Source organism: Carassius auratus, chromosome 28 (genome assembly GCF_003368295.1).
Source record: "Carassius auratus strain Wakin chromosome 28, ASM336829v1, whole genome shotgun sequence".
Lineage (NCBI taxonomy): Eukaryota > Metazoa > Chordata > Actinopteri > Cypriniformes > Cyprinidae > Carassius > Carassius auratus.
In genome coordinates, this window is record NC_039270.1 from 22,306,875 (window position 1) to 22,332,874 (window position 26,000).

General features: G+C 37.1%; 1 protein-coding gene across 5 annotated transcripts; it reads right to left on the bottom strand.

Moving 5' to 3' along the window:
* Positions 1-931: 931 nt before the first annotated feature.
* On the bottom strand, positions 932-25,426 carry LOC113047206 (uncharacterized). 5 transcript variants are annotated; one of them, XM_026208539.1, is made up of 15 exons: positions 25,206-25,426; positions 9,411-9,497; positions 9,115-9,186; positions 5,873-5,932; positions 5,442-5,549; positions 5,218-5,341; positions 4,934-4,954; positions 4,540-4,578; positions 3,948-3,998; positions 3,355-3,393; positions 2,883-2,903; positions 2,687-2,775; positions 2,068-2,107; positions 1,885-1,908; positions 933-1,719 (listed from the first exon to the last, which is right to left on the bottom strand). In XM_026208539.1, exons 2-14 carry the CDS (start codon positions 9,438-9,440, stop codon positions 1,901-1,903), a joined length of 702 nt encoding a protein of 233 aa, XP_026064324.1. In that variant the 5' UTR covers positions 9,441-9,497; positions 25,206-25,426; the 3' UTR covers positions 933-1,719; positions 1,885-1,900. The 5 variants fall into 5 exon arrangements, with proteins under 5 accessions (XP_026064325.1, XP_026064326.1, XP_026064327.1 ...); XM_026208540.1 differs by lacking the exon at positions 25,206-25,426 and having other exon boundaries at positions 932-1,715; positions 9,411-9,893; XM_026208537.1 differs by lacking the exon at positions 25,206-25,426 and having other exon boundaries at positions 9,411-9,892.
* Positions 25,427-26,000: the final 574 nt, after the last annotated feature.

Sequence of the window (26,000 nt, forward strand, 5' to 3'; positions counted from 1 at the left end):
TTGTTAAAACGTCACATTAGAAGAACGTTTTATTGAAATATTTCATGACATTCTGCCAATGTAGCTGAGATAATGTTCTTCATTTGTTATCTTGAAGCATTGTGCCAATGTGTTTTTGAGAACATTTTATAATCTGTTACCTCAACAAAATTCTCAAAATGTTGCAGAATGAATGTTCTATCTTTGTTAAACTGTGACAAATTCTTAGCAAATTCTTTGTCCATGCTCTCTGCCTTTTTCCTATTTGACACTGCTGTTCCTTCCTCTGTTACTATAAATGTTTTTTCCCTTTTGTCTCCTCCCATCCTCTTTATTATACCCCATACCTCTCCCACTAGTGTTGTTCTTCCTATTCCATCGCAAGAATTCCTTAACCTGATGTACTGTTCTTCTCACTATAGCATGAGCTTTCTTGTACTGTATCAAATGCTGCATATATGTGGGTTCTGAATGCTCTAACGGTCTATTCTGAATGCTTTATTCCTCACTGCCTGCTGACATTCCTCTGTCCAGCATTGTACCAGTTTTCTGTCTTTCTTATTATTATTCTTTAGAATGGAACCCTCTGCTGCAAGAACAGCCTTTGTTGTAGATATCAAAATAAAAGTTCCTTGCTTAGACCAGCTTTACTCCTCAAAGGAGAAAGAAATGATGCAAGCCAATGTGTATGTGCCGTGCTAGATGTGACAGGTGCCTGATTTAATTAAATAGAAGATAATACAAATATACATATATATATATATATATATATATATATATATATATATAGAGAGAGAGAGAGAGAGAGAGAGAGAGAGAGAGAGAGAGAGAGAGAGGGAGAGAAGGGAGCACATACTACTTCTTGGTAAGGAAGACAGAAAATGATGAAAATGACTGAGATGAAAGTTTTTAGTGACATTTAATTAGGTCTAAGATACACATGGTCATATTTCCCATTTTACTGGTTGAGACAGAAAACAAATGTCAATTTTACACAAAGGCACAAAGATCATTAACATAAAATTTACATTCTGACTTCTGAGATACCCAGAAATATATTATGCATGTCCTCTCTTACACGCAAACATTGCAAAATATAAACATAGAAAGATATTGTATAAAATAAACAACACAATAAAATATAAACTCCAGAAAACAGGATATATTACTTTTTCTTTTTTGCAGCTGTAATTTGTCTGTAAATACTTTTTGTTCCCATCTGGCACAAACATTCAAGACCTGAATGCTAAAGAGGATAGATTATTTTCCCCCAATACTTTTTGCACTAGTTATATATATATATTATCGATAGAACAAAAAGAACTGGGGATGTGTAAGTAGATCAAATAAAAACTGATAATAAATACCAAGCTGAATAAAATAAAGTGTTAAAAAGAGAGGGTTTCTTCTTTTGCGAATTACGGTATATTTAAAGTATTTCTGAAAACATCTGTAGGATAGACAGACAGACCATTTTATTCCACATCATCCTGGGCCAGAAAACCATGAACAGGAGTACCTGATAGATAATGGATGACATTTACAGAGGCACATTTAAGATAATTACAATTACAATCTGAAAAATACACAAGCTGTGGGAACGTCAGTCATATTGTCAGTCACACATGTTTATAAAAACAGAACTGTGCCTTGTATAGCATAGAGAGTGTGGAAGCAGTAAGAGATGACTGGAGAATGACTGCAGTATGGAGCTGGAGAAACACGTAAACACGTGACTGACTTGAAAAAGAGAAAAAAAGATTAGATGTAGATTATAAAATTAGATATATTTATAATATAATATTATATATTATAATATTATATATTATTATATATATTTTATTAAAGAATAAATACAGAAACTTTATGATTAAAAAATAGATGAGTGACAAAAAAACAGCTTACCAAAGTGCTAAAATTATTAATTTTCTGCAAGTAAAAAGGAGAAAGAAGAATAATGTAAACATTCTTGTAAACATGAATGTCCAAGACTGGACACATACAGTATACTGTAAAAGTATATATCCATCTCATCTGAAGCCTTTTGCATAATCTACAAAAATGGTGTTCCCTAAATCAGATGTTTACCTCTCAACTGCAAGTCTGTCATCTCTCTGGATGTTTTTAACTGAAAAAAAAGGAAAGAAAAATGAAAGCCATCACTGAATGTATACTGAAGACCTCAATCACTGATGAAGCTGCTCTCATAAGAGAGAACTTGATTGGTTTCATTAACAAAGGTTCAAAATATAACGTAAAATAGTACTGTCAAGCGATCAATTGCATCCAAAATAAACATTTTTGTTAAACTTAAAATAATACCATTAAAGATTGCCATGCGAGCAAATTAAGGACTTTCAGTTAATTCAAATTTTAAATTATTAATCTGTAATAAATAAAAATCTATAATCCATAATAATGTTTCCTCCTGTGAAAATGTCCATCCCGTGTTATCCTCTTACATTAAAATTAGTTTGGGGCTGTTTTGGGCTGTTTCAACATTTAAACCGTGCTTGATCTGTGCATAATCCTCTTCTTACTCCGACAAAAGTATTTTTCATGGAGAAAGCAATATTATGGATAGATAACGCGTATTTTAGCCAGAAGAATTGATTTGAAGTTAACCATGCCCCCTTACCCAAATACAAAAAACTTGTTTTAATTTTATACAAACTCACAAATCAAATCAATGATTAGACAGTCTTACCTTCCTGTGCATGAGAAACACCTTCAAGAGTAAAACAATATTCAGCAGAAATGACACAACAAGGAGTCCAGAACATGTTTTAATGGTAGCTTGAAGGAAGAAAGAAAACGTCAGTTTTCATTGAGATTTATTTGGAAGAGAGAAGACTGGAAAGCAAAAATAACTGGTCAGAAAGACCCACAGAACTGACACTTACCCCACTGATCGTCATCTTTATCTGTAAAAAAAGGGAAAACCATACAAAAACTTGAGATCTAGCAGCCAGTGTCAACTTAAAGATAATGGCTTATATGGCATTCATTAAAAAAATGGCTTGTGATGTTAAAGATTATGCTGAAATAAATCATATTCACTTTTTATTTAACAAAACCATTAATAGCTATGCATAAAATTATTAGTAATTAGTAAATGGCTATTTTAGTAAAATAAGTAATTTGTGGCAATACACAAGCTGTGGTGACTTCATTAGGTGCAACCTGGTATGTATAAAAAGACAAATACATTTTGGGTTTACTAATTCAATTATTTTCTGAATTAGTATTTCACCAACAAATGAGAATTGTGCAAATATGAAACTTTCTGAATGCACAATATGTCAGATGAGTGTATGCTGAAGGTGTTATGCTGTTCGTCACAGATGAAGCTGCTCTCACAAGAGACAAACTTACTGATGAGTTTTGTATGCCCCGGTGGATCTGCTGTCACATCTACAAAATATTGCAGACTCATGTTAAAAGGCGAACAAAATAACACACACAAACACACACACACACAGTAAAAGCAGGTCATATAAATCTGATGTCCCCATATAAATCTCCTGTTCAATTTCTGTTGGTTTCATTAACTGAATTTAAAGGAATGTGATCCTCCATGCCAAATGAAAATCTTGTCATTAATCACTTACCCACATGTCGTTCCAAACACATAAAATTTCCATTCGTCTTCAGAACACAATTTTTTTGGATGAAAACTTGAGACTGTCCCTTAGATTGCCAAGTAAAATCATTCATACTTATCTGAACCTTGACAGTGTTACTTACTTGGCAGTCTATGGGACAGTCACAAGGCTCCCTGTTATCATCCAAAATATCTTAAATTGTGTTCCGAAGACGAACAAAGCTTTTACGTGTTTGGAACGACATGTGGGTAAGTGATTAATGGCAACATTTTCATTTTGGGGTGGAGTAAGCCTTTAATGCTCAGTGTATTACATGCAAATACTCGTATGTATGTAATCCAAGAAGATTAATGGCATCCTTACTTTCAGGAGCAGTGATTTTGGGGCTGACCAATGTTGTTAAAGATGTTATACCTATGAGATTAGAACATTTGGTTTAATGTCAAAAAATTTCAAATGTCATGTCAAAAAACATGGCAGATCTTATCTGTGCTGTACTCTGTGTTGATGTGAATATGAAACAATACAATATTGAACTTTCATGATCTGTGGTGATTAAATGGACTGTTGTGCCTGATTAATTAGAAAACAGATTATATTACACTTAGCTATAAAACGTGCTCAGAAAGGAGATATACTCTATGTATTGTTTTCTCTTCCCTTCCATTATCTTCAGTTTCACATCTACTTCGGTAAGTAAAAAAAAGACATTCTTGTCAAAGCGAGATACTTTGTTTGTTGTCACTTTTTAATAATTAGATTAGTTTAGTGGATGATGTTTCCTTCATGTACTTTTAGATAGTTAGATCTGACATGAAACTTTGATGTTAATCATTTTATAAATAGTTATTTTAATGTACATTAACTTATTATCTGTTTTTAATTTAAATACTTGTGAATGGCAGTTAGAAAATCTGTGTTTGAGATGTGAAATAAGAAACTTGAGTTATCTTACTGGATTCAGGAGTTGGGCTGATCGTTGTTAAAGGGGCGCCTGTGTGATATTGATACAAAACATGATATATTCTAGAAGGTTTCAGCATAATAATTCAACAATTTCTGTACTACAGCACTCAGAAATTTACATGTGATGCTGTATGAGCTAAACAAATCAGTTTCTTTGGAATAATTAAAATTATAGTAAGAGCTACTAGAAAGATCCAGACATTTTAAAATCACAGTTTTAATATGTGTGTGTGCAAATAATCAGCTATTGCCTAAACAAGTTCATGTTTTATTTTTTTTGTCTGCTTACTGATTTTTTTTTTTTTTTTTTTTGCTTTTACAAAGAGTAGACGAAAAAGTTCATCATGGATATACTGCAAGTGAGACAAAGTAAAATAACTTACTCTTTGATGGACACTTCAGGTCTAAGTAGAAAAAAAGAGAGAAAGTGAGCTAAATGGGCATTTCAAACATGTATTATTATTAACATTCTACATTATATATCCAGTTCATGCAATTTAGCTAGTTTGTTTTATAAATATTCTGGCTAATTCTATGCATTCAGCTACAAATAAGTGTTGCCTAGCCAGAGATTTATGGTGGCCATTGTTCATATTATGTATAAATTAAGGAAGAGCAAGACTAAAGGAAAAGGATAAATGATGAGAGGTTAAATGTCTTACTATACCTGATACAGATCCATTGCAAGAATTTCTATACATTTCTCCAAAAGTGGTTGTGTCAATGATGCGTACTGTGTAAGCATCCGTGCAGTTGAGATTTGCACAAAAGTCTTCATATTTTTTATCTAGCTATAGAGAGAAACAGGGAAACTATGCAGTGAATGTGACTGAATCATTTTGATATTTGAAACAGAATGACAGAATATGGTAGAGTAAGCAGCATACTCACATCTGACAGCATCATGCCAAAAGTTTTTACAACCATTAAATTATTATTTCCCTTATTATTTATCCAGTATGAACACAGGGTATTTATCACTGATAGAAGCGCATGTTCCTGGAAAAATAGTCAGGAAAATAATGTGACAAATAACCATGACATAACTATTATTATTAATTATTGAACTCAGTTATTCAAACTAAAATCCATACCAGTATAAACTGATAAGAGAAATTACAGTTTTCTGGCTAAAGTTAATATACTCTTGTTGTGTCTTTTTCTGTACAATACATTTGGGATAACAAGAAACATTTAAATAAGCTGATACTTCTTATAATAACACACAATATACAACTACTGCTTATAACAATACTAAAAGTAAATAAAGTTAAATAAAGTAAATACGTAAATAAAAGTCCCCTTGTGTTCTTTGCTCTTACCTTCATTTCAGGCGAGAACACCTTCATCAGAAACACGTGCTCTTTCAACAACCACTCATCCTATGTGCATTTAAGAGAAGATACAGTAAGTACATATTTAGGGGATCATGTACAGTCAAAATGGTAGCAAAATCAATTAATTCAAAGTCCTATTCAGCATTGTAAGGATGAAAGATTGATTTCCTGAGAAACAGACAATACAAACATACAGGGGCATCTTCGAGACAAGCCACAAAGTGGAGCTGAAGGAGACTTCCTTCCCTTTTGTTCATTTGCTTCATTTTAAATCCCTTCACCCCTGCTTCCTTCTACTCAGCCTGCTCAAAATGATTACATGAAAATGCCAATGCAAGTGAACTAACAGTCCTGTCTGGTATCATTTGAAATGTCTCAGTGCAACTGATACAATGGTCTCAATATTACAAAAGTAGATAAAAATATTACAGATCCTATGAGTTAAGAGATATTTTGTTTACTGTAATGGGTGTGCCCTTTTCCAGGGTCTTCCATGTAAATTACCCTGGAAAATGCCTCCTTTGGGGGATGTTTTATTTTAGTTTTGTATTTAAAGAATTGAAGCAAAAGGGTCAGGGAGCTTCTGTAGCCAGAATGAGCCCACAGTATGCATAGATGACCTATTAAATAGTTAGTCATGACCTCTGAATAACGATCAGACTCGAGAGGTTTTCATCGTGGGGAACATGCACATCAGCCAGCATGATACACCCTGAGCAACACAGATTCCTAATGAATGAGTAAATATAAAGTAGAGAGCTAACTAGAATAATCAAATGTCATAATAATAATAATAATAATAATAATAATAATAATTAGAGATAGAACAAACTACCAATTTGCCTTTCAACCTAAATTCGAGGTCCTACTAAAATGGAGTCAGATTAGAATTAAACATAAATGTAATAACTTTGTATGCTGAGCACAATTTAGGAAACTACAAAACATTTGACTTGGGTCCCGTTTCACAGAGGAGGTTAAGTGAAAACTCAGAGTATGTTAACCATGAAATGAGGGAAACTCTAGGTTTTCTGTTTCAGAATTGGAGGTTTGTCAAACCCAAGAAAGCAGGGTAAGTCAACGCCGTTTCTGAAGGAGAGCTAACTTATACTCAGAGTCAGTTACTACTTACTCTATGAACCTAACCTGGTCAGGAGCAGGTTTTATTCGATAAACCCAGAGTTTCTTTCAGTTTCCTCCCCCTTTTTAAACACTTCATTTATGCACGCTGGAAAAATGTTCTTCTTACTAAGCCCCTATCCCCACCCCCCCCCCCCCCCCCAAGTACAAATATAAAAAATAAAATAAAATAAAGATTGATTCTTTATATAAGAAAATGATATAAGATACTTAATCTTGTTTCCTGGGGGATCTAAATTAAGTGCATTTTACTTAAGTAAATTTATATGCCAGTCTGATAATAAAAATAATCTTAATGCAAATGGAAAACAAGATTATTCTGAGTGTCTATCACTAAGTGCAAATCTACTGTAGCTCCACCCTCCATCGACACATAAGGTTAAATACGACACATTTGAATAACGGCTTTAATGTTGTAGGCAGTAAAGTTTTGGGCACAGAAAACTAGCTTGTAACGCGATCGATTGGGTTAGAGTCCGGCTTTTGCCAAGCTCGTTCTTCTCCCTTTTCCCATCACATGTCACATTAGAATTTATTTTCAATAAAAATAAACAAAATGTTCTAAAAGTGGAAGTAAAGTGCCTAACGAGTGTTTAATAATGATACAACTATTTATAATTGTACTAAATATAATCATTTACAATCTGTTATTATTGCATCCTGTTAATGTATAACAATACTGAGGTGCAAATTTATTTGCCAGTATATAGTATAACTAGCATCTAATTATTATTTACACTTAGCCTGTTGCAAAGAACTGCCACTTTTACATGGTAAATAGAATATATCACGATTTTCACTGTACATTTTTTCTGTAAATATCACTGTAAATAAGATCTATCGCTAAGAAAGTATGTTAATTCCACTTAGTTTAAATAGCCACTACCGTATTTTTCTTACTCTATTGGCAGTCCAAGTTTAAACTCAGAGTTGGTTGAACCTCCTTAGTGAAATGGGCCTCAGGTGTTCCCCATTACCACTCCCCTATATATACTGTGTTTGGACTCTCAGTGATTGAGAAGTCTTGTTTAGCCCAGTCTGACATTTCAGAGCGGTTTCCTTGTGTTTGTACCGCCTGTAATTCTCTGCCGTCTGCCCTGTTGACCATTGCTCTTTTTTTCGACTCTGTTTTTGCTGATTGCTGCCTGCCTCAACCTCTATCTGGAAATATGTCTATGTCTCTGGATTATCTGTGTTATGCCTGACACTGGTGATTGATCTTGTCTGTTTCTGACCATGATTAATAAAAGCCTTAGTCAGACCAGATAACGTTTACGACCTAAGAGTACGTGGAGAGACTCTTCCTCCTAAATTCTCTCTAAAAAGACATATACTGCTATAAAAAAGGACTCTTCCTTGAATGAACACAAATATACTTTAGGGAACTGTGTATGCTGTTACTATTCTTGTATATTGTCTTTTGTGTATTGCACGTTTTATGCATGCTTATGATAGATCACTAGTTAATATAACCTCATCTGTATGATGTTTGGTATTTATGAGGCTGTGTATATTATATGTTGATACCTATGCAACACATTAGTTTTATAAGAATCTTAAATATTCTTCTCTTGAATCTCCCAATCTAATTTCATATGCAAGACACCATACTAGAGACAAAGAGTTATAAAACTTCCCTCCAAAAGGTACCATTCCTCATTGGCTCACTCAATTCCTGACGTTGTGACATCGTCACCCTATATAGATCACTGATCACAGATCAGAGCAGTTCTGTTCGATTCAGGAACTCCAGGAGAAGATGCTGAGCTAAAGGCCGTTCACACCAAGCACGATAACTATAAAAAATACATTTTTTCCCACTATCAAATAAATAAATAAATAAATAAAACACTTAGTTGTAAGAAGGATAACACAGCTACATATTGTGAGATGTTAGCTGTTATGAACACATAACATGACTTTACATACTATGGCAGTAACCTCTTTTTTTAGAAAACACTTAAAATTAGCATTTTATTGCTGGATGCTTTCCCAAATTAAAAATTCACAAATGTGTAGGATAAAAGCAACGAGCCTCAGATTTAGTTGGGACAACATGTGCAGAAAATCGCAAAGGATAGACTCACCAGATGTGCCTTGATGTCTCGGTCCATACACTTGGACTGGACATGGTAAACATGGGTGATTAATGAAACTGCCTATGAAAGAAATGCCAAAAATCAAGTCCCACATCTGGACAACTGTTATCTGAAATAATTAATCTTATGTTAAGCATCTTATGTAAACACTGTATGTAGATTACTTATCATAAATCAGTTTGGGCTATCTTTAACAAGGTGCAATAAAAAAATAAACTGCAGCCACACAACACCTCTTCCAAGAACATTCACTAATATATTAGCAAAGACTGATTATAACTCACAGTGATCAATATCCAGACTTTCCCACTCATTACGGTGCTTTGTTAAACATCAGAGTTTAGCTCCATAAGACACGGCACTTTGCCTTGCTGGATGTATAACATAGGGAACAAACAAGAGAAAGAGATATTATTTAAGAAAAGACAACACCAGTGAGGGATTATATTATTATATAATAACAGCAATATTTCTCAAGTGCTGTCAGAAACAACATGATTGGAAATTAAACCAACATATTTAAAAATACATTAGTCTGCACTGTTCCTTGATAATCTAAAATCCACAATAAACTTATTATATAATGGACTCAAAAAAAAAGTTTAGTTTATTGCTTTATCCAGGCAAATGAACTGTGTCTATTATGTCATCCTTAGCCTGGTAATACCAGACTCTGCTACTTGACTTTGTTTCGTAGACAGAGTCTGGAATGGCATAATAGAGAAGTGTTTTCTCTCTCGCTAGGGGGCGCTTGTCTGAAGTTTAAAATCATTGGTTACCCGTAGCCAATCAGATACGTTTAGTTATGACGTATGTTATGCGCCTGTGCAGCCGCATCGAAGCACAGACATCATGCATCGAACTCAAATCTATGATTGAACTTCCACTGTAAACCTGTTGTTAACACATGATGATGCGAGCGAAATACAGGAGTGAACATGGCTGTAAACGACTTTTGCAGTTTGAAAAAGAGTTGAATGTTCTCCATAACAGAGCGAATTGCATCCCGTGTCTCGTTTCCCATTTCTGCGGTCGTTTCGGTTTTCAATTTCTCTAACCTACAATGTAAAACTCGGCGCTAAGCATCTACGTCACAGCTCTCAGCCCGCCCTCTGTTCGTTGATTGGCCCGGCTGTTTCCAGACCGGTGGCAAACAGAAAACTCTGACGCTGTATCACATATGACATCATATAAGTAGACGCCCTATTCGGTTGTTAAGTCTGACATCACATAGCAGCGCTTCCGTGTCCAAACGCTCTATCAGTTACCACGAGAAAACAACAAAAAGTGCTAATATAAACTCACAATGTGATAGAATACTAGCGAAAAAGTTATAATCTTAACCTTTAACTCCATACTGAAGTCCCATATAGCCAGACAATGAAAATATAAATATTAAAAAAATATATAAAAAATTATTTGAGTTTGGGACGCTGTGAGCACGGAGACTGTAGTGTATACCGTATGTTTGAAAGCGTTTAGCTTAAATAATTAATATGAATAAACAGTGCTCATAAACGGCTGCTGAGGTAGTATTCTCAAGTGAAGCGAGTTGAGGCTTGGACCCGGAAGCAGCGCTTCTTACGTCATCACTTAACAACCGAATAGACCCTTTTACAGTTTGTGTGGGCGGGGCTTAGCTGGAGGCAGAAAGATTCCCCTCAACACTTGAACAAACGGTAGCTAGCGAGTTTTCTTAGCTTGTTTTTTTAACAGTGGCTGGAGAAAATCTGAATATATCTGCTTTATCTGAATATTTGAGGTCACTCACTGTCCGGGACCGCGATAATTATTTGAAAAAGTTAACTTTAACGGACGGAACCAGATTGGTCGACCCGTACACAATCACTCATTGGATGGACGATCTGACAGGATTAACGTTACCTCCGATTGAGTGGCCTGACATCTACACTTACCTGATAGAGAAACCGAGAGTGTAAAGTAAAGATAAACTGAGGTCGTATAAATCCTTAGATTAAACAAAGCGTGACATTACAGTAAAATTATTATTAAGATGTAAATATTTTCTAGAAATAAAAATTCCGAAGACTGCAAATTAATTATAAACTTTCTGTATTTATTCTTTCTTACCATGTTCTTAAATTCCGGTCACAATTAATCACAACAATGTATATAAAATGTTCTCCGTCGATTCTGGCAACCAACAACACAACAAGACGACATTTTAAGCTCTTTGAGTAGCCGACCCTGTGTTGGTTTGTATTAGCCGCCTCCAGTTTTCCGTTTGTTTTGCCTCCAGCTAGCGCCGTGGTGTACCTGTGACGTCCGCGCAAAAGGGGTCAATTGGCCGCTGGGCGACGAGATTTGCGGCCGACTGGACTGGAGTTGTTTGTAGGAAGTGACGGAGTAAGCAGTGGGGGATGGAGGAATCTGAGTGTGGGTATGAAGAGGAAGGTAGGCCAAAATGCAAGAAAAAGAAATTTAGTAAACAAGATGATGAGGATATGGACATCTCTGAAAGGAAGGTGGTATATAAGGTATTTATATCCTTTATAAAGGAGGGAGGTTCTTTTTCTGATTGGAGTCCTATACAGTTAACGAAATGTGTACATAAGGAGATAGGAGAAGTATTGAATGTGAAAAAATTGAGAAATGGATCACTGTTGGTAGATTGTACTGATGAGGACCAACAGAAGAAAGCAGTTAAAATAAGAAAGATGAATGGCCAAGGAGTGAGAAGGGTCATAGCCAGTGACAAGGAGCTGATTAGAGGAGTTATTACTGGGATCCCAGTTAAAGATTCAATTGATGAGGTGTTGGGAAACATAAAAAATGTGAAAGTAAAAGAAGCGAAACGGTTGAAAATGAAAAAGGATGGTGTGTTGAGTGATAGTCTGTCAATATTGCTAACGTTTGATGAAAAACAACTCACAGATAAGGTGTATATTGGGTTTATGAGCTATAATGTTAGGGTATACATCCCACCTCCATTGAGATGTTTCAATTGCCAAAGGTATGGGCATGTGGCTGCTGTATGCAAAGGGAAGATTAGATGTAGTAAGTGTGGAGGAGAACATAAGTATGGTGAATGCGAGGAAGGGGCAACTCAAAAATGTTGCAATTGTGGTGGCGACCATAGTGCAGCGTATGGAGGATGTGAGGTGTATAAACGCATGAGAGAAATTCAGAGGATGAAAGCAGAACAAGGAATGTCCTATGCGGAGGCAGTAAAGCAAGTCCCTAAACTATTTCCAGAGGTAAAGAAGGTTAATAACAAAATGGAAGGAGAGAGTATAGCATGTAAAAAAATTCAAGAAGACACACTGATAGTAAAGAAATTGGACTTTATGCTTTTCATGGCAGATGTTGTTAATGGAGCTGCTCAAACAAGTAGTAGAACAGATAGGATCAGGATCATTGTTAAATCAGCCAAAAAGTTCTTGAATGTGCAAAGGTTGGAATGGGTTTTTTTTTGTAGATTGTCTTAAGGATTCTGAAGCTAATGATGATGAGGAGTCATCTCAAAGTTAGTCATGCTAAGGATAGTCTTAATGGTATTTAGTATAATCCAATGGAATGCAAGGAGTTTGATTTCTAATGGGCAAGAGTTCAAAAAGTATGTAGAAGATCTTGAGGTGAAACCAAACGTATTATGTATACAAGAATCATGGCTGATCCCAAGGCTAGACTTTGGGATAAAGGGGTATATATCAGTAAGAAGGGACAGAGTCACTGGTAAAGGAGGTGGGGTAGTTACATTCATTCAGAGGGGTCTCCAGTTTAGAGAAGTAAGGAAAGGAGAGGATTTGGAGTATATTATAGTTGAAGTATGGTCAAATACTGGTAAAATTTTAATTATTAATTTATATAATCCATGTAGACAATTGGAAAGGAGACAGCTTGAAGGAATATGGAAAGATTTGATTGGAAAGGTAATATGGTGTGGGGATTTTAATGCACATAGTACACTGTGGGGTGATAGGGATGATAGTAATGGGATTGTCGTAGAAGAGTTTATTGAGGAGGAGGGTTTAGTTTGTATTAATGATGGTTCTACAACTAGGCTAGACGTGTCTAGAGGAACAGAGTCAGCTATTGATTTGACAATAGTTTCTAGGAATATAAGTGTGGGTGGGAAGTACTAAATGAGACGACAATTGGGAGTGACCATTACCCCATCAGAGTGAAGGTAGGGGTGGAATTGGAAAAAGACAGGGAAAAGAGAGGCGGGAGATGGATACTAGAAAAAGCTGATTGGGAGAAGTTTAGAGAAGTCAGTGATCAGAATCAGAATCAGAATCAGAATGAGCTTTATTGCCAGGTATGTTTACACATACGAGGAATTTGTTTTCGTGACAGAAGCTCCACAGTACAACAGAATGACAGCGACAGAACATAAAACACATAATAAAAGAATAAAAAATACAAATAAGTAGATAGTGAATGACAATATACAAATTGACAATTGTAGGCAGGTATATTAAAAAATGCAGTTATGTATGTACATGTATATTATGTGCAAAATTTAAGTGTATACTAAGTATGTGTGTTAGATAAATAAAGTGTATGTGTATATAAATATAAAGTGTAGTGTGTTCGCAGTTATTGTCAGCAGTTATTGTGATGAGTGGATGTCAACTATTGAAGGAAGTATGAGTGTTGAAGAGCTATGTGGGGCAATTAGTTCAAGTATAGTGGATGCAGCAGGGGCAACTATTCCAAAGGCAGAGACCAGGCCTTTAAATAGGATAGTACCATGGTGGTCAAAAGAGTGTCAGGAGGCAGTAAAAGAAAGGAATAGAACTTTTAGGAAATTGAAGAAGTCACATAATTTTCAATAATTTATTGAGTATAAGAGAACTCAAGCTTTGGTGAGAAGAACTGTTAAGAAAGCAAAAAAGGAATACTGGTGGAGATTTTGTAATGCTGTGGGGCGCACTACTCCTATAGAGAGGATTTGGGGTATGATTAAAAAAATGAAAGGAATAGATAGAAATAATGGGTACCCTATGCTTATAGATGGAGAGGATATAGTGGTGACGAGTAAAGATAAAGCGGAAGTGATTGCTAAAACATTAGCTAGGGTTCATAGTTCAGATAACCTCAGTTTGGAGGAAAAGGAAGGAAGGCATGAGACATTGTTAAGATATTCGAAAGTGGATGGGATTGTGAATGAGGAAGAAGGTAGTATTAATGAATTGTTTACTAGACTAGAACTAAATATTGCCCTGAGAAAATTAATAAAATCTGCGCCCGGGAGAGACTCAATATGTTATGACATGTTGGATAATTTGAGTGGAATAGGGAAAGATAAGCTGTTGCTGTTATTTAACAAGATATGGTTGGAGGGAAGGATACCTAAGGAGTGGAAAGAGTCTATAATTGTGCCAATTAGGAAACCTGGTAAAGATCCTCATAATCCAAGTAGTTACAGGCCTATAGCTTTAACTTCGCAGGTGGGTAAGACTATGGAGAAAATGGTAAACGATAGGTTAAATTACTGGGTTGAGTCAAAGGGTTTATTGCAGAGCTACCAGAGTGGTTTTAGGAGAGGTAGAGGTACAATGGATCCAATAGTATGTTTGGAAGATGGTATAAGAAGAGCTCAAGTAAATAGAGAAGCAGTGGTGGTAGTATTCTTCGATATTGAAAAAGCGTACGACATGTTGTGGACGAACGGATTGTTGATCAGGTTGCAGCAGATGGGGATTGGTGATAGAATGCTCCAGTGGATAAAAGTTTTTTTGGCTGAAAGAAGTCTAAGGGATAAAATAAATGGAGAATTAAGTAATGAATATATAGTTGAGAATGGCACTCCGCAGGGGAGTATTGTAAGCCCTATATTGTTTGATATAATAATAGATCAGATATTCAAAAATGTGAAGGGGCCTGATGGAGTAGCTTTGTTCGCTGATGATGGTGCCATGTGGAAGAAAGGGAGGAATGTGGAATTCATAGTAAAGGAAATTCAGAGAGCAGTAAATGAAGTTCAGAAATGGGCAGTTCAATGGGGATTTAGGATATCAGCAGAAAAAACAAAAGTTATGTTCTTTTCTAAGGGGAGTATAAGACCGGAATTTAAGATTAGCTTGTCAGGAAAAGAGCTGGAAAGAGTAGAGGTTTTTAAGTACTTGGGTGTATGGTTTGACAAGAAGTTGACATGGGCCTTCCATATCCAGAAGATTGTTGATGAATCTAAGAAAATTCTAAATGTGATGAGGTGCTTGTGTGGGGTTGAGTGGGGTGCGTCTCGTGCAGCTTTGAGAACAATTTACACTGGTTTAATGAGGTCAGTATTCGATTATGGGAGTGTAGCATATGGATCAGCCTCCAAGTCATTGTTACATGAACTGGATGTAATGCAAAACCAAGCCTTGAGAATTTGCAGTGGAGCAGTCAAGTCCTCTCCGGTGGCAGCCATCCAAGTGGAGGTGGGGGAGATGCCCTTGAATTTAAGAAGAGATCAACTGGCCCTAGTGTACTGGGCTAATCTTAAAGGTCATAGAGAGGATCATATTGCTCACATAACCCTAAGAAATTGTCAAGAGCGATTAAATAAAAAAGTAAAAAGCTCTGGGTGGGGTATTGAACAAAAAGTTGAGTGTATGGGTTTAAGTGCTCTTAATATCTGTATGACAGTACCATACTCTACAGTTCCCCCGTGGACTTTTGAGGAATTAAAAGTGGACTTAGGGCTGCTGGAAGAAAAGCAGGTATGTGGAGTAGATAAGGGGATAGTTAATAGATATATAACAGAAGACTACAGAAATGACAGGATTATTTTTACAGATGCATCTAAAAGATCAGATAAAAGAGTGGGAGTGGCTCATATGGTGCCTGTGCTGGGTTTGGCTGTAGGAAATAGGCAAGTGATGATTTGGCAGTATATACGGCAGAGCTTGTAGCTATATGGCTTGCCCTGTTATGGGTAGAAAGTAATGGGGGGAATAGACAATCTGTCATAGATTCTGATTCCAGTTCTGCTATTGTAAGTATCAAGAATTCCCATTCAGGGTCCAGGAAAGACATTCTGCTTGAAGTATTGCAGTTAGCGAGTGGGTTGCAAAAGGCGGGTAAAATGTTTTCCTTTTTATGGGTTCCAGCACACATAGGGGTGGAGGGGAATGAGCTGGCTGATGTATGGGCCAAAAGAGCAGCAGATAAAGATATCATTGATGTTGACATAAAACACAGTAAAGCAGAAGTTAAAAGTATTATTAAAACAAGAACTATTTAAATATGGCAGCGCTGTTGGGAAAATGAATCAAGTGGGAGACATTTTTTTAACTTACAGTCTAAAGTAGGCCTAAATAAGAATGCAGGGTCAGGTAGAACTAGACATGAAGAAGGGGTGTTGTCCAGGTTGAGGATTGGGCACACCAGACTTGACAGTACATTATTTTTAATGAAAAAGCATGGTGATGGTATCTGTGAGTATTGTCTTGGAAATAACTCAGAAACTGTAGAGCATGTATTGTTTTATTGTCAGAAATATAAGAATGAGAGGGAAAGGTTTATTGAGCAAGTAGAAGCTAATGAAATAATATTTAATTATAGAAATATTTTAGATAGAAGTTCTGATAAGATGTGTCAAATTTTGTTTTCTTTTTTAAAGAGTACAGGGCTTTTAAAAAGAATTTAAAAGTTTAGAGATAATATAAGTGGTGGGTATACTCCAGTCCAGAGGTGGCGGTAATACAACAAGTTGTCAACCGCCAGTAAAAATAGAAGAAGAAGAAGAAGAAGAAGAAGATTTGCGGCCGCCATCTTGAACCGGTCGTACTCCTAGTATCGTTGCGTAGCAGCAGTTAAGATGCCAGAGCACTGTGCAGCATTTTCCTGTTCTAATCGGCGGACCATCGCAAGTACGGCTCGGGATTACTTTTCAGAAGTAAGATTTAACATTACTATTATTACTACTATTGTTTTTTGTGTTTGCGCACGTGATTTCAGGAAGTTATGTATATTAAGGTTGCTTTGTTCATATTTTCTCTGTTCTGTAAAGTATATTTGAGTACTGTGTAAAGCGCTATATACATATGTATTATTTTTATTATTATTATAAGGTGCTGAGAGCTGCAGAGAGGGTGATCCGCCAAGCTTCAGCAATACAAGCTCCTAAGGTGTCAACAGTCACACACATTGTGCGGGAGGAGATTGGGACAGAGGATGTTTTCCTTCCTGGGGAGCACACTGAGGAGACCCAATTTGACACTGACAAGCATCAGTCTGATATGTTGTCATTGGTTGTGTCTGTGTTTCTAAAGATTAGGCCCCACCATGTTGCCAAACTCTCCTCTCTTGAACTACAGAAAGGGAGCACGAGAAAGAAGCTCTGCAAAACAGTCCTCTTTCAGGAGTTTTAGTGTGTGTGTGAGAGAGTATGAGAGAGAGAGAAAAGAGTGTGTGTGTGTGTGTGTGTGTGTGTGAGAGAGAGAGAGAGAGAGAGAGGGAGGGAGGGAGAAGAGTGTGTGTGTTTGTGTGTGTGAGGGAGAGGGAGGGAGGGAGGGAGGGAGAAGTGTGTGTGTGTGTGTGTATGTGAGAGAACCAGAGAGAGTGTATATGTCACAAATTATAATAAATTGTTTCTTCAACTTATTAAAATATCTTATTTTACTGCAACTATCTGTTTCTGCTTCTTTATCATATTTATAGTGTGTGATTTATAAATATCCTACCTCACATATTTAGATTTTGGGCGTCAGGTCACTTATATCTTATATCAGAATATAATATGTAACTGTAAAGCCTATTATGAATATTAAAATATTCTGAACCATGTGCCCTGTATCATAGCTGCATTAATGACCTTTGCAGCAAAAAACCCCGCATCAAAATCAGTTAGGTATTCAGTGAGATATGATTAATTTAATGCGCTGACAGCTCATTGCACCTGGCAAACACGTTACACTGAGTGGAGCTGGCGACCGGTCCAAGATGGCGGCTCCACGGCTCGTTCGTGCCAATAGGCAGTAGCGTTCGATGGGGCGTCTACCTATATGATGTCTATGCTGTATCAGACTGAGTACAGAAGCGAAATGAAATTGAGCGAAGTAGGAGGTCTGACGTAGTCAGGCTATGTCATCCTAGCAAATGGATCTACTTAAATAAACATGTAGCACACACACACACACAATCACACACACACAAAAAATAATGGCCTTCCGGATACTCTTCAAAGGGATAGTTCATCCAAAATTTTCTGTCAATAATTACTCACCCTCAAGTCATTCCAAACCCGTTAGAACTTTGTTCATCTTCAGAACATTAATTAAAGATATTACTGATGCATTCCAAGAGCTCTCTGACTCTCCAATAGATAGCAACGCAACTACCAAGTTCAAGGCTTAGAAAAGTAAGGACATCGATATAATAGTCCATGTAACATCAGTGGTTCAACCTTAATTTTGTGAAGCTACAAGAATACTGCAGTATTTGTGCACAAAGAAACAAAAATTACTTTATTCAACCATTTTTGTTTTTTTTTACTCCTGTGTAAGTCGATGCATGTTCACAAGTTTGGTGCTGCTTATACAGGAGCTGTAATTTTGGGATGAAATATCCCTTTAAGCACACAGAACATGTAAAAAATAGCAATACAAGTAAATGCCCACCAATGTCTGGTTGACACTCAATATTAAAAAAGATGCATTGAATTCAACCGCTTCAGTGGTGTAGACAGTAGAGCTGTGGATTTACAGCACTTTGTTCAAATGCTAACACACTTCTGTCAAAACTGTGAACCACACATTCAAAACAGAATAGATTTCAAACACTGCTGATTGCAATTTCAGGATTAGCCCTGAAAATTATTTGTTTGAATTACAGTATGTACAGGTCCTTCTAAAAAAATTAGCATATTGTGATAAAAGTTCATTATTTTCCATAATGTAATGATAAAAATTAAACTTACATATATTTTAGATTCATTGCACACCAACTGAAATATTTCAGGTCTTTTATTGTTTTAATACTGATGATTTTGGCATACAGCTCATGAAAACCCAAAATTCCTATCTCAAAAAAATTGCAATATTTAATCCGACCAATAAAATAAAAGTTTTTTTTTAATACAAAAAAAGTCAACCTTCAAATAATTATGTTCAGTTATGCACTCAATACTTGGTCGGGAATCCTTTTGCAGAAATGACTGCTTCAATGCGGCATGGCATGGAGGCAATCTGTGGCACTGTTAAGGTGTTATGGAGGCCCAGGATGCTTCGATAGCGGTCTTAAGCTCATCCAGAGTGTTGGGTCTTGCGTCTCACAACTTTCTCTTCACAATATCCCACAGATTCTCTATAGGGTTCAGGTCGGGAGAGTTGGCAGGCCAGTTGAGCACAGTAATACCATGGTCAGTAAACCATTTACCAGTGGTTTTGGCACTGTGAGCAGGTGCCAGGTCGTGCTGAAAAACCAAATCTTCATCTCCATAAAACTTTTCAGCAGATGAAAGCATGAATTGCTCCAAAATCTCCTGATAACTAGCTGCATTGACCTTGCTCTTGATAAAACACAGTGGACCAACACCAGCAGCTGACATGGCACCCCAGACCATCACTGACTGTGGGTACTTGACACTGGACTTCAAGCATTTTGGCATTTTACTTCTCCCCAGTCTTCCTCCAGACTCTGGCACCTTGATTTCCGAATGACATGCAAAATTTGCTTTCATCCGAAAAAAGTACTTTGGACCACTGAGCAACAGTCCAGTGCTGCTTCTTTGTAGCCCATTTCCTGCACACGCCTGTGCACGGTGGCTCTGGATGTTTCTACTCCAGACACAGTCCACTGCTTCCGCAGGTCCCCCAAGGTCTGGAATCGGTCCTTCTCCACAATCTTTCTCAGGGTCCGGTCACCTCTTCTCGTTGTGCAGCGTTTTTGCCACACTTTTTCCTTCCCAAAGACTTCCCACTGAGGTGCCTTGATACAGCACTCTGGGAACAGCCTATTCGTTCAGACATTTCTTTCTGTGTCTTACCCTCTCGCTTGAGGGTGTCAATGATGACCTTCTGGACAGCAGTCAGGTCGGCAGTCTTACCCATGATTGCGGTTTTGAGTAATGAACCAGGCTGGGAGTTTTTAAAAGCCTCAGGAATCTTTTGCAGGTGTTTAGAGTTAATTAGTTGATTCAGATGATTAGGTTAATACCTCGTTTAGAGAACCTTTTCATGATATGCTAATTTTTTGAGATAGGAATTTTGGGTTTTCATGAGCTGTATGCCAAAATCATCAGTATTAAATCAATAAAAGACCTGAAATATTTCAGTTGGTGTGCAATTAATCTAAAATATATGAAAGTTTAATTTTTATCATTACATTATGGAAAATAATGAACTTTTATCACAATATGCTAATTTTTTGAGAAGGACCTGTACTTTTAGTTTCTACCTTTTTTTCTCATTACTCTAATTCTGTAATTTACTGCAGACTATTGAAGCAAACTGCTAATTTTCATTTACCTTAAAGAATTGTTATGTTCTAAAAATTTAAATAAATCATGTGAAAGAATGTCACTCTGGATGAGTAAAGTTCTTGGAGAGTTTGTAAGGGTTGTACCAATGATTCAGCAGTCCGAACTACCCTCTGTAGTCTACTGAGGTCAGATTTGGTAGCCGAACCAGACAGTTATTGAAGTGCAGAGGACAGATTCAGTGATGGTGGAGTAGAACTGTTTCAACAGCTCCTGTGCCAGGTTGAACTTCCTCAGCTGGTGAAGAAAGTACAGCCTCTGCTGGGTCTTTTTCCAAATGGAGTAAATGTGAATGTTCCACTTCAGGCCCTGAGAGACTGTGGTGCCCATGAACCTGAATGACTCCATTGCAGTCACAGTGCTGTTCATGATGGTGAGTGGGTGTAGAGCAGGGGCATTTATCCTGAAGTCCACGATCATCTCCACAGTTGTGTTTTGAGTGTGTTGAGCTCCAAGGTTGTTAAGACTGTAGCAGACAACCAGCTCCTTAACCTCATGTCTGTAGGCAGACTTATCACTGTCCTGAATGAAGCCGATGAGTGTGGTGTCGTCTGCAAACTTCAGGAGCTTGACAGCTTGACAGAGGGGTCTTTTTTGTAGTCATTGGTGTGAAGGAAGTGGGGAAAGGACATAGCCCTGGGGAGCTCCAGTGCTGATTGCTGGATGTGAGTTTTCCCAGCCTCACTAGCTGCTGCCTATCTGTAAGGAAGCTGTTGATTCACTTCACTTCAGAGTTAGTCTGGGCAGGAGAAGGTTTTGACTCATAGTCTTAAAGGCAAACCTGAAGTCCACAAACAGGATCCTCAAATAAGTCCCAGGTCTGTCTAGATGTTGTAACACATAATGCAGTCCCATGTTGACTGCGTCATCCACAGACCTGTTTGCTCCATAGGCAAATTGAAGAGGATCCAGCAAGGGTCCAGTAATGTCCTTCAGATGGGCCAGCATGAATTTTTCAAATTGCTTCATGACCAAAGACATCAGAGCCACAGCCCTCTAGTCATTTAGTCCTGTCATTTTGGGTTTCTTTGGGATGGGGATGATGGTGGAGTGTTTGAAGCATGAAGGGACTTCACACAGCTCCAGTGATCTGTTGAAAATCTTTGTGAAGATGGGGGGTGTTTTGTTCAAACCTGCAGTAAAACTCATTCAGATTGTCTGCCAGTTGTTAATTATCCATAATGCTGGGGATGGTGTTTCATAGTTGATAATCACTTTCTGACCTCCCCACACTGATTCTGAATCACTGGAAGTGAACTGAGTCCTTAGTTTTTCAGAGTAATTCCTTGTTGCCACTCTGATCTCCTTTTCCAGTGTGTATTTAGCCTGTTTATACAACACTTTGTCCCCATTCCTGTAAGCATCTTCTTTGGCCTGCCGGAGATGTTTTAGTTTTGAAGTAAACCATGGTTTGTCATTGTTAGATGAGTCCTGGTGTTCTGGAACAGTGTTGTAAATAAAACTTAACCACTGATTCTAGTTGTGTCCTCTTTTGGAAGGCCAAACAAAGTAGTTTCGATTTCACAACGAAACACTCAGCATCTTCACAACATGGCGATGGCAACAATACTACATCCAGAATTAAAGTTACGCTTCTTTCTTTGCCTAAACATTTAAGTGAAAGTGAAAGTGACAGCGATGTGACATACAGCCAAGTATGGTGACCCATACTCAGAATTCATGCTTGTGTTAACTAGGTGTTTTAGTGTGGCATGGACAAGTCTTAACATTTAATAGAATATCTCTTTGGGTTTGATACTTTAGTCTTTGCCAACTTTAGGGATCTTATCTATTAACAAACTGCTTGTAACACTCCAAAGAGAAAGGAAAACTTGAAATCACATCATAAGACCCCTTTAAAGGCTTGAGTACATGCTTAAACGGAATACTGCATCCCACGCCACACTGAAGGCCATCGCTTCAAATTGCCAGTCCAATTCAGCCAGAAAAAGGACTCAGTCCACCACATTTTTATTATATTAATATTAAAAACAAATATTTATAATAAAAAAACAATCACATCAACAAATATTTGTTAATTTGCTAAAGCAGGAAAATAACGAAAATAATTTGATTACAGTATGTGTTGCGAGTTGAAAGGATATGGGGCTTAAAAAATTATTAATTTAGCCCAAAACTGACTTATTCTATCTACTAAAACAGTGGTTCCAAACCTTTTTCAACTCGCGGCCCACACAACCAAACACATATGTTAGCTTAGTAATCAGAAACTAGATTGTTAACTGTCTTTATTGAATGAACTGGAAATGAACAGAAAATAACTTGGGCTGGCACCGCTTGGAAAAACTGCTGTTGTTCTGTAGCATATATAATCTAAGATAAATTGGCGGTTTATTCTTAAACCAATCAGCGAGCTCGAATAGTGGAAGCATAGTTACAGTTTAATATAACTTTTTTTTTTTATTTAATTCTATATATGAAATGATGTTATTAAGGAATGACTTAGAAATTTTTACATATATGAACAATATTATTATTTATTATAATAGTAATTGGCGGCCCACCTGCAATACCAATACCAACGGCCCACAGGTTGAAAACCACTGTACTAAAATAATAAGTTAATACAAATAAATATTTTTTCGATTTTATTCATAACTCAAGCAAAATCATAACCCCTTTACCCTGAGTTACTATAGAGCATCACCTGTGACAAATACTGTAATTAACACATTCCCAGGTGTGTAGAAGAAGAACCCCAAGCACACCCAACCTTCATTTGAAATGCATCCTGACCTCTGACAGTATGCCAAAGATTCAACCACAGACCAAAGTGCTGATCATCAAGAGCCTGGAGACCAAGTCTCCTGCTGAGGTGGCAGACATCTATAATATATCTAAACGTCAAGTGGAGAGGATAAGAAAAAGATTTGAAGAAACTGGTGAAGGTCATGACAGGCCCAGGTCAGACAGACCCTGTAAGACATCAGTTTGAGAGGACTGTTTGTTGGTTCAACAGACCAAGGCCAGCCCTTTTTCAACTGCAACTCAGAAATCAGCATTAAAAAGAAGACAACTAAAAAACCGTGTTGCATTTGCCAAGGCCCACAGCTTGCAGGAAGGATGGACTGTGGAAAAATGGCAGAAGGTTGATTTTTCAGATGAATCATCTATTAAACTGCATCCCAATCGTTGTAAATACTGCAGAAGACCTATTGGAACCTGCATGGACCCAAGATTCACACAGAAAAGAGTCAAGTTCAGTGGAGGAAAAAATCATGGTTTGGGGTTACATTCAGTACGGGGACGGGTAAGAGATCTGCAGAGTGGATGGCAACATTAACAGCCTGAGGTATCAAGACATTCTTGCTGACCATTTACATTCCAAACCACGAGAGGGCAAATTCTTCAACAGGATGGTACTCCTCCTCATACTTCAGCCTCCACATCAAAGTTCCTGAAAGCAAAGGTCAAGGTGCTCCAGGATTGGCCAGCCCAGTCACCAGACATGAACATTATTGAACATGTCTGGGGTTGGATAGAGGAGGAGGCATTGAAGATGAAACCAAAGAAACTTGATGAACTCTGGGAGTCCCCCAAAAATGCTTTATTTGCCATTCCAGATGACTTTTTTGATTTGACTATTTGAGTCATTGCCGATACGTATGGATGCAGTCCTCCAAGCTCATGGTAGTCATACACAATATAATTATTTTCCGCTGCACCATGACTTTATGCTCTGTACTGTACATAATTTCTTGATCTAAAAGTCTCGTCTTAAGTGTCGAGACTTTTTTTCTAAGCAAAGTCTGACCTTTCGGTCCTAATTAAATAATTCTAAATCAAGGCATGATAAGACACATACATAACACCCACCCAACCACCCCCATCAAAAGATGTGCTACTCACTGAAAAGAGACCCTGTTTGTTGTTAATACATATTTACACACGCCTACCCGTCATCGACATATTTCTCACTGTATCCTGTTCTACAGACTGTGTGCTAGTGTTATCTTTTAGTTAAACTTGTCGACTTTCCGATGGAAAGGTCTCAAGCCCCGTTCACTCGACACAAATCGTCCTCATTCATTTTCTGCTCACAATCTGTTTGACAGAATCAAACGTGCAGACACTCACGTCAGAATTTACTCGGGTAGTTAATTTGTCAAACAGAAAACTTAGTATGAAAAACTGGCATGTAAAGGATACATTTCGTTAAGTTAGATGCCATTTAAGCATGCAATACTTGAAAAAGCCATTTAGTACTAAAAAAAAACTTAGCTGGCTGAAGCTCGACGTGATAGTGATACGTGATTGCAGAAATACTTTCCTTAAGCGGAGAAGAAATGTCTACAGCCTTGATAGGACAGGTTTAAACCTTGCGTCACACAAAAAATCTAGCGTTTGGTCGTCCGTATGGCACTCGCACACGGTACGTCCCTAAAGCTGTGGATAATTTTCAAATGTCATGTGACGGAGAAATCTCAGCTGCCAATGCAATACCGTCACCAACGATGATTTCGCAACAGGCTATTTAATAAATGCATATTTTGTATGCATATTTAAAAATGAACTAAATAAAATTCATGTATTTATTATGCTATTTTATAATAATAAAATCGCAGAGGAGCTTTTGGTTTGAAAACCATGCATCTCACAGCACACTCTCAAATACACTCCTTACCTTTCAGCAGCCTTGTCTTGATCTGCAACATACTTTCGTTTTTGCGTCTTAAAGCAGCAAGCCCCCTTGTGTTACAAGGAATTTAAAATCCCCCGAGGAAGCAGAAGACAGTGACCAATTGGAATTTCACAGTGTTTATACGCAGTTAACGATGCTCTCATGTAAGCGTGGGCTCAGCGTGCGATGTACACCACTGTTTTTAGACCAACCACAAGTTTATGTGCAGTCGCTTATGAACAAGTGAAGAAAGTCCCCACCTTCTTCCACATCTATACCATTTGTTGTAGGAGACTCTTTAACTAATAAAACTGAGGATGTTTCATTTAAGCAATAAGACAGGTGATACTGTGAATATCGACAAGTGTGAAGTTTTGCGCACTACGATGAGTAGAAACAGAAGTACACAGGTTTGCCTTTTTCTAATCCATTGCGTCAATCCATACTTTTCTCTTTTGTTTTTAACTACCTAACAGGTCAGAGGGTTAATTATATATGGTACTTGGACAGATGTAACAGGAATATCTAATATTTCACAGCAATAACATATTTTTATCTTATTTACCTGCAAGTAAAAAGCACATTTGTATGTCCCCTACAGAAGTAAAAGAAGGTCATACTGTGCTCTGAACACGTTTCAGATGTTCCTACGCAGGAGCCCATTTGAAAAGCAAATATAAAAAATATAAATTATAAGATACTGTTACTCCTTCTGTAAAATTATTTTAAGGATCAGAAAAGGTATTCAATCTAATAATTTATTTAAACTGTGTTAGAAATAAAAGCCACATCTAATAC

What these genes read in the sequence shown, in the direction of transcription:
- LOC113047206 (XM_026208540.1), bottom strand. Translation starts at nt 9,440, where the DNA reads ATGAGTGGGAAAGTCTGGATATTGATCACT. An exon ending in GAGACATCAAGGCACATCTG is followed by an intron (nt 5,933 to 9,114) that starts GTGAGTCTATCC and finishes AAATGCACATAG; the next exon opens with GATGAGTGGTTGTTGAAAGA. An exon ending in GGGGCATACAAAACTCATCA is followed by an intron (nt 2,904 to 3,354) that starts GTAAGTTTGTCT and finishes CTTTTTTTACAG; the next exon opens with ATAAAGATGACGATCAGTGG.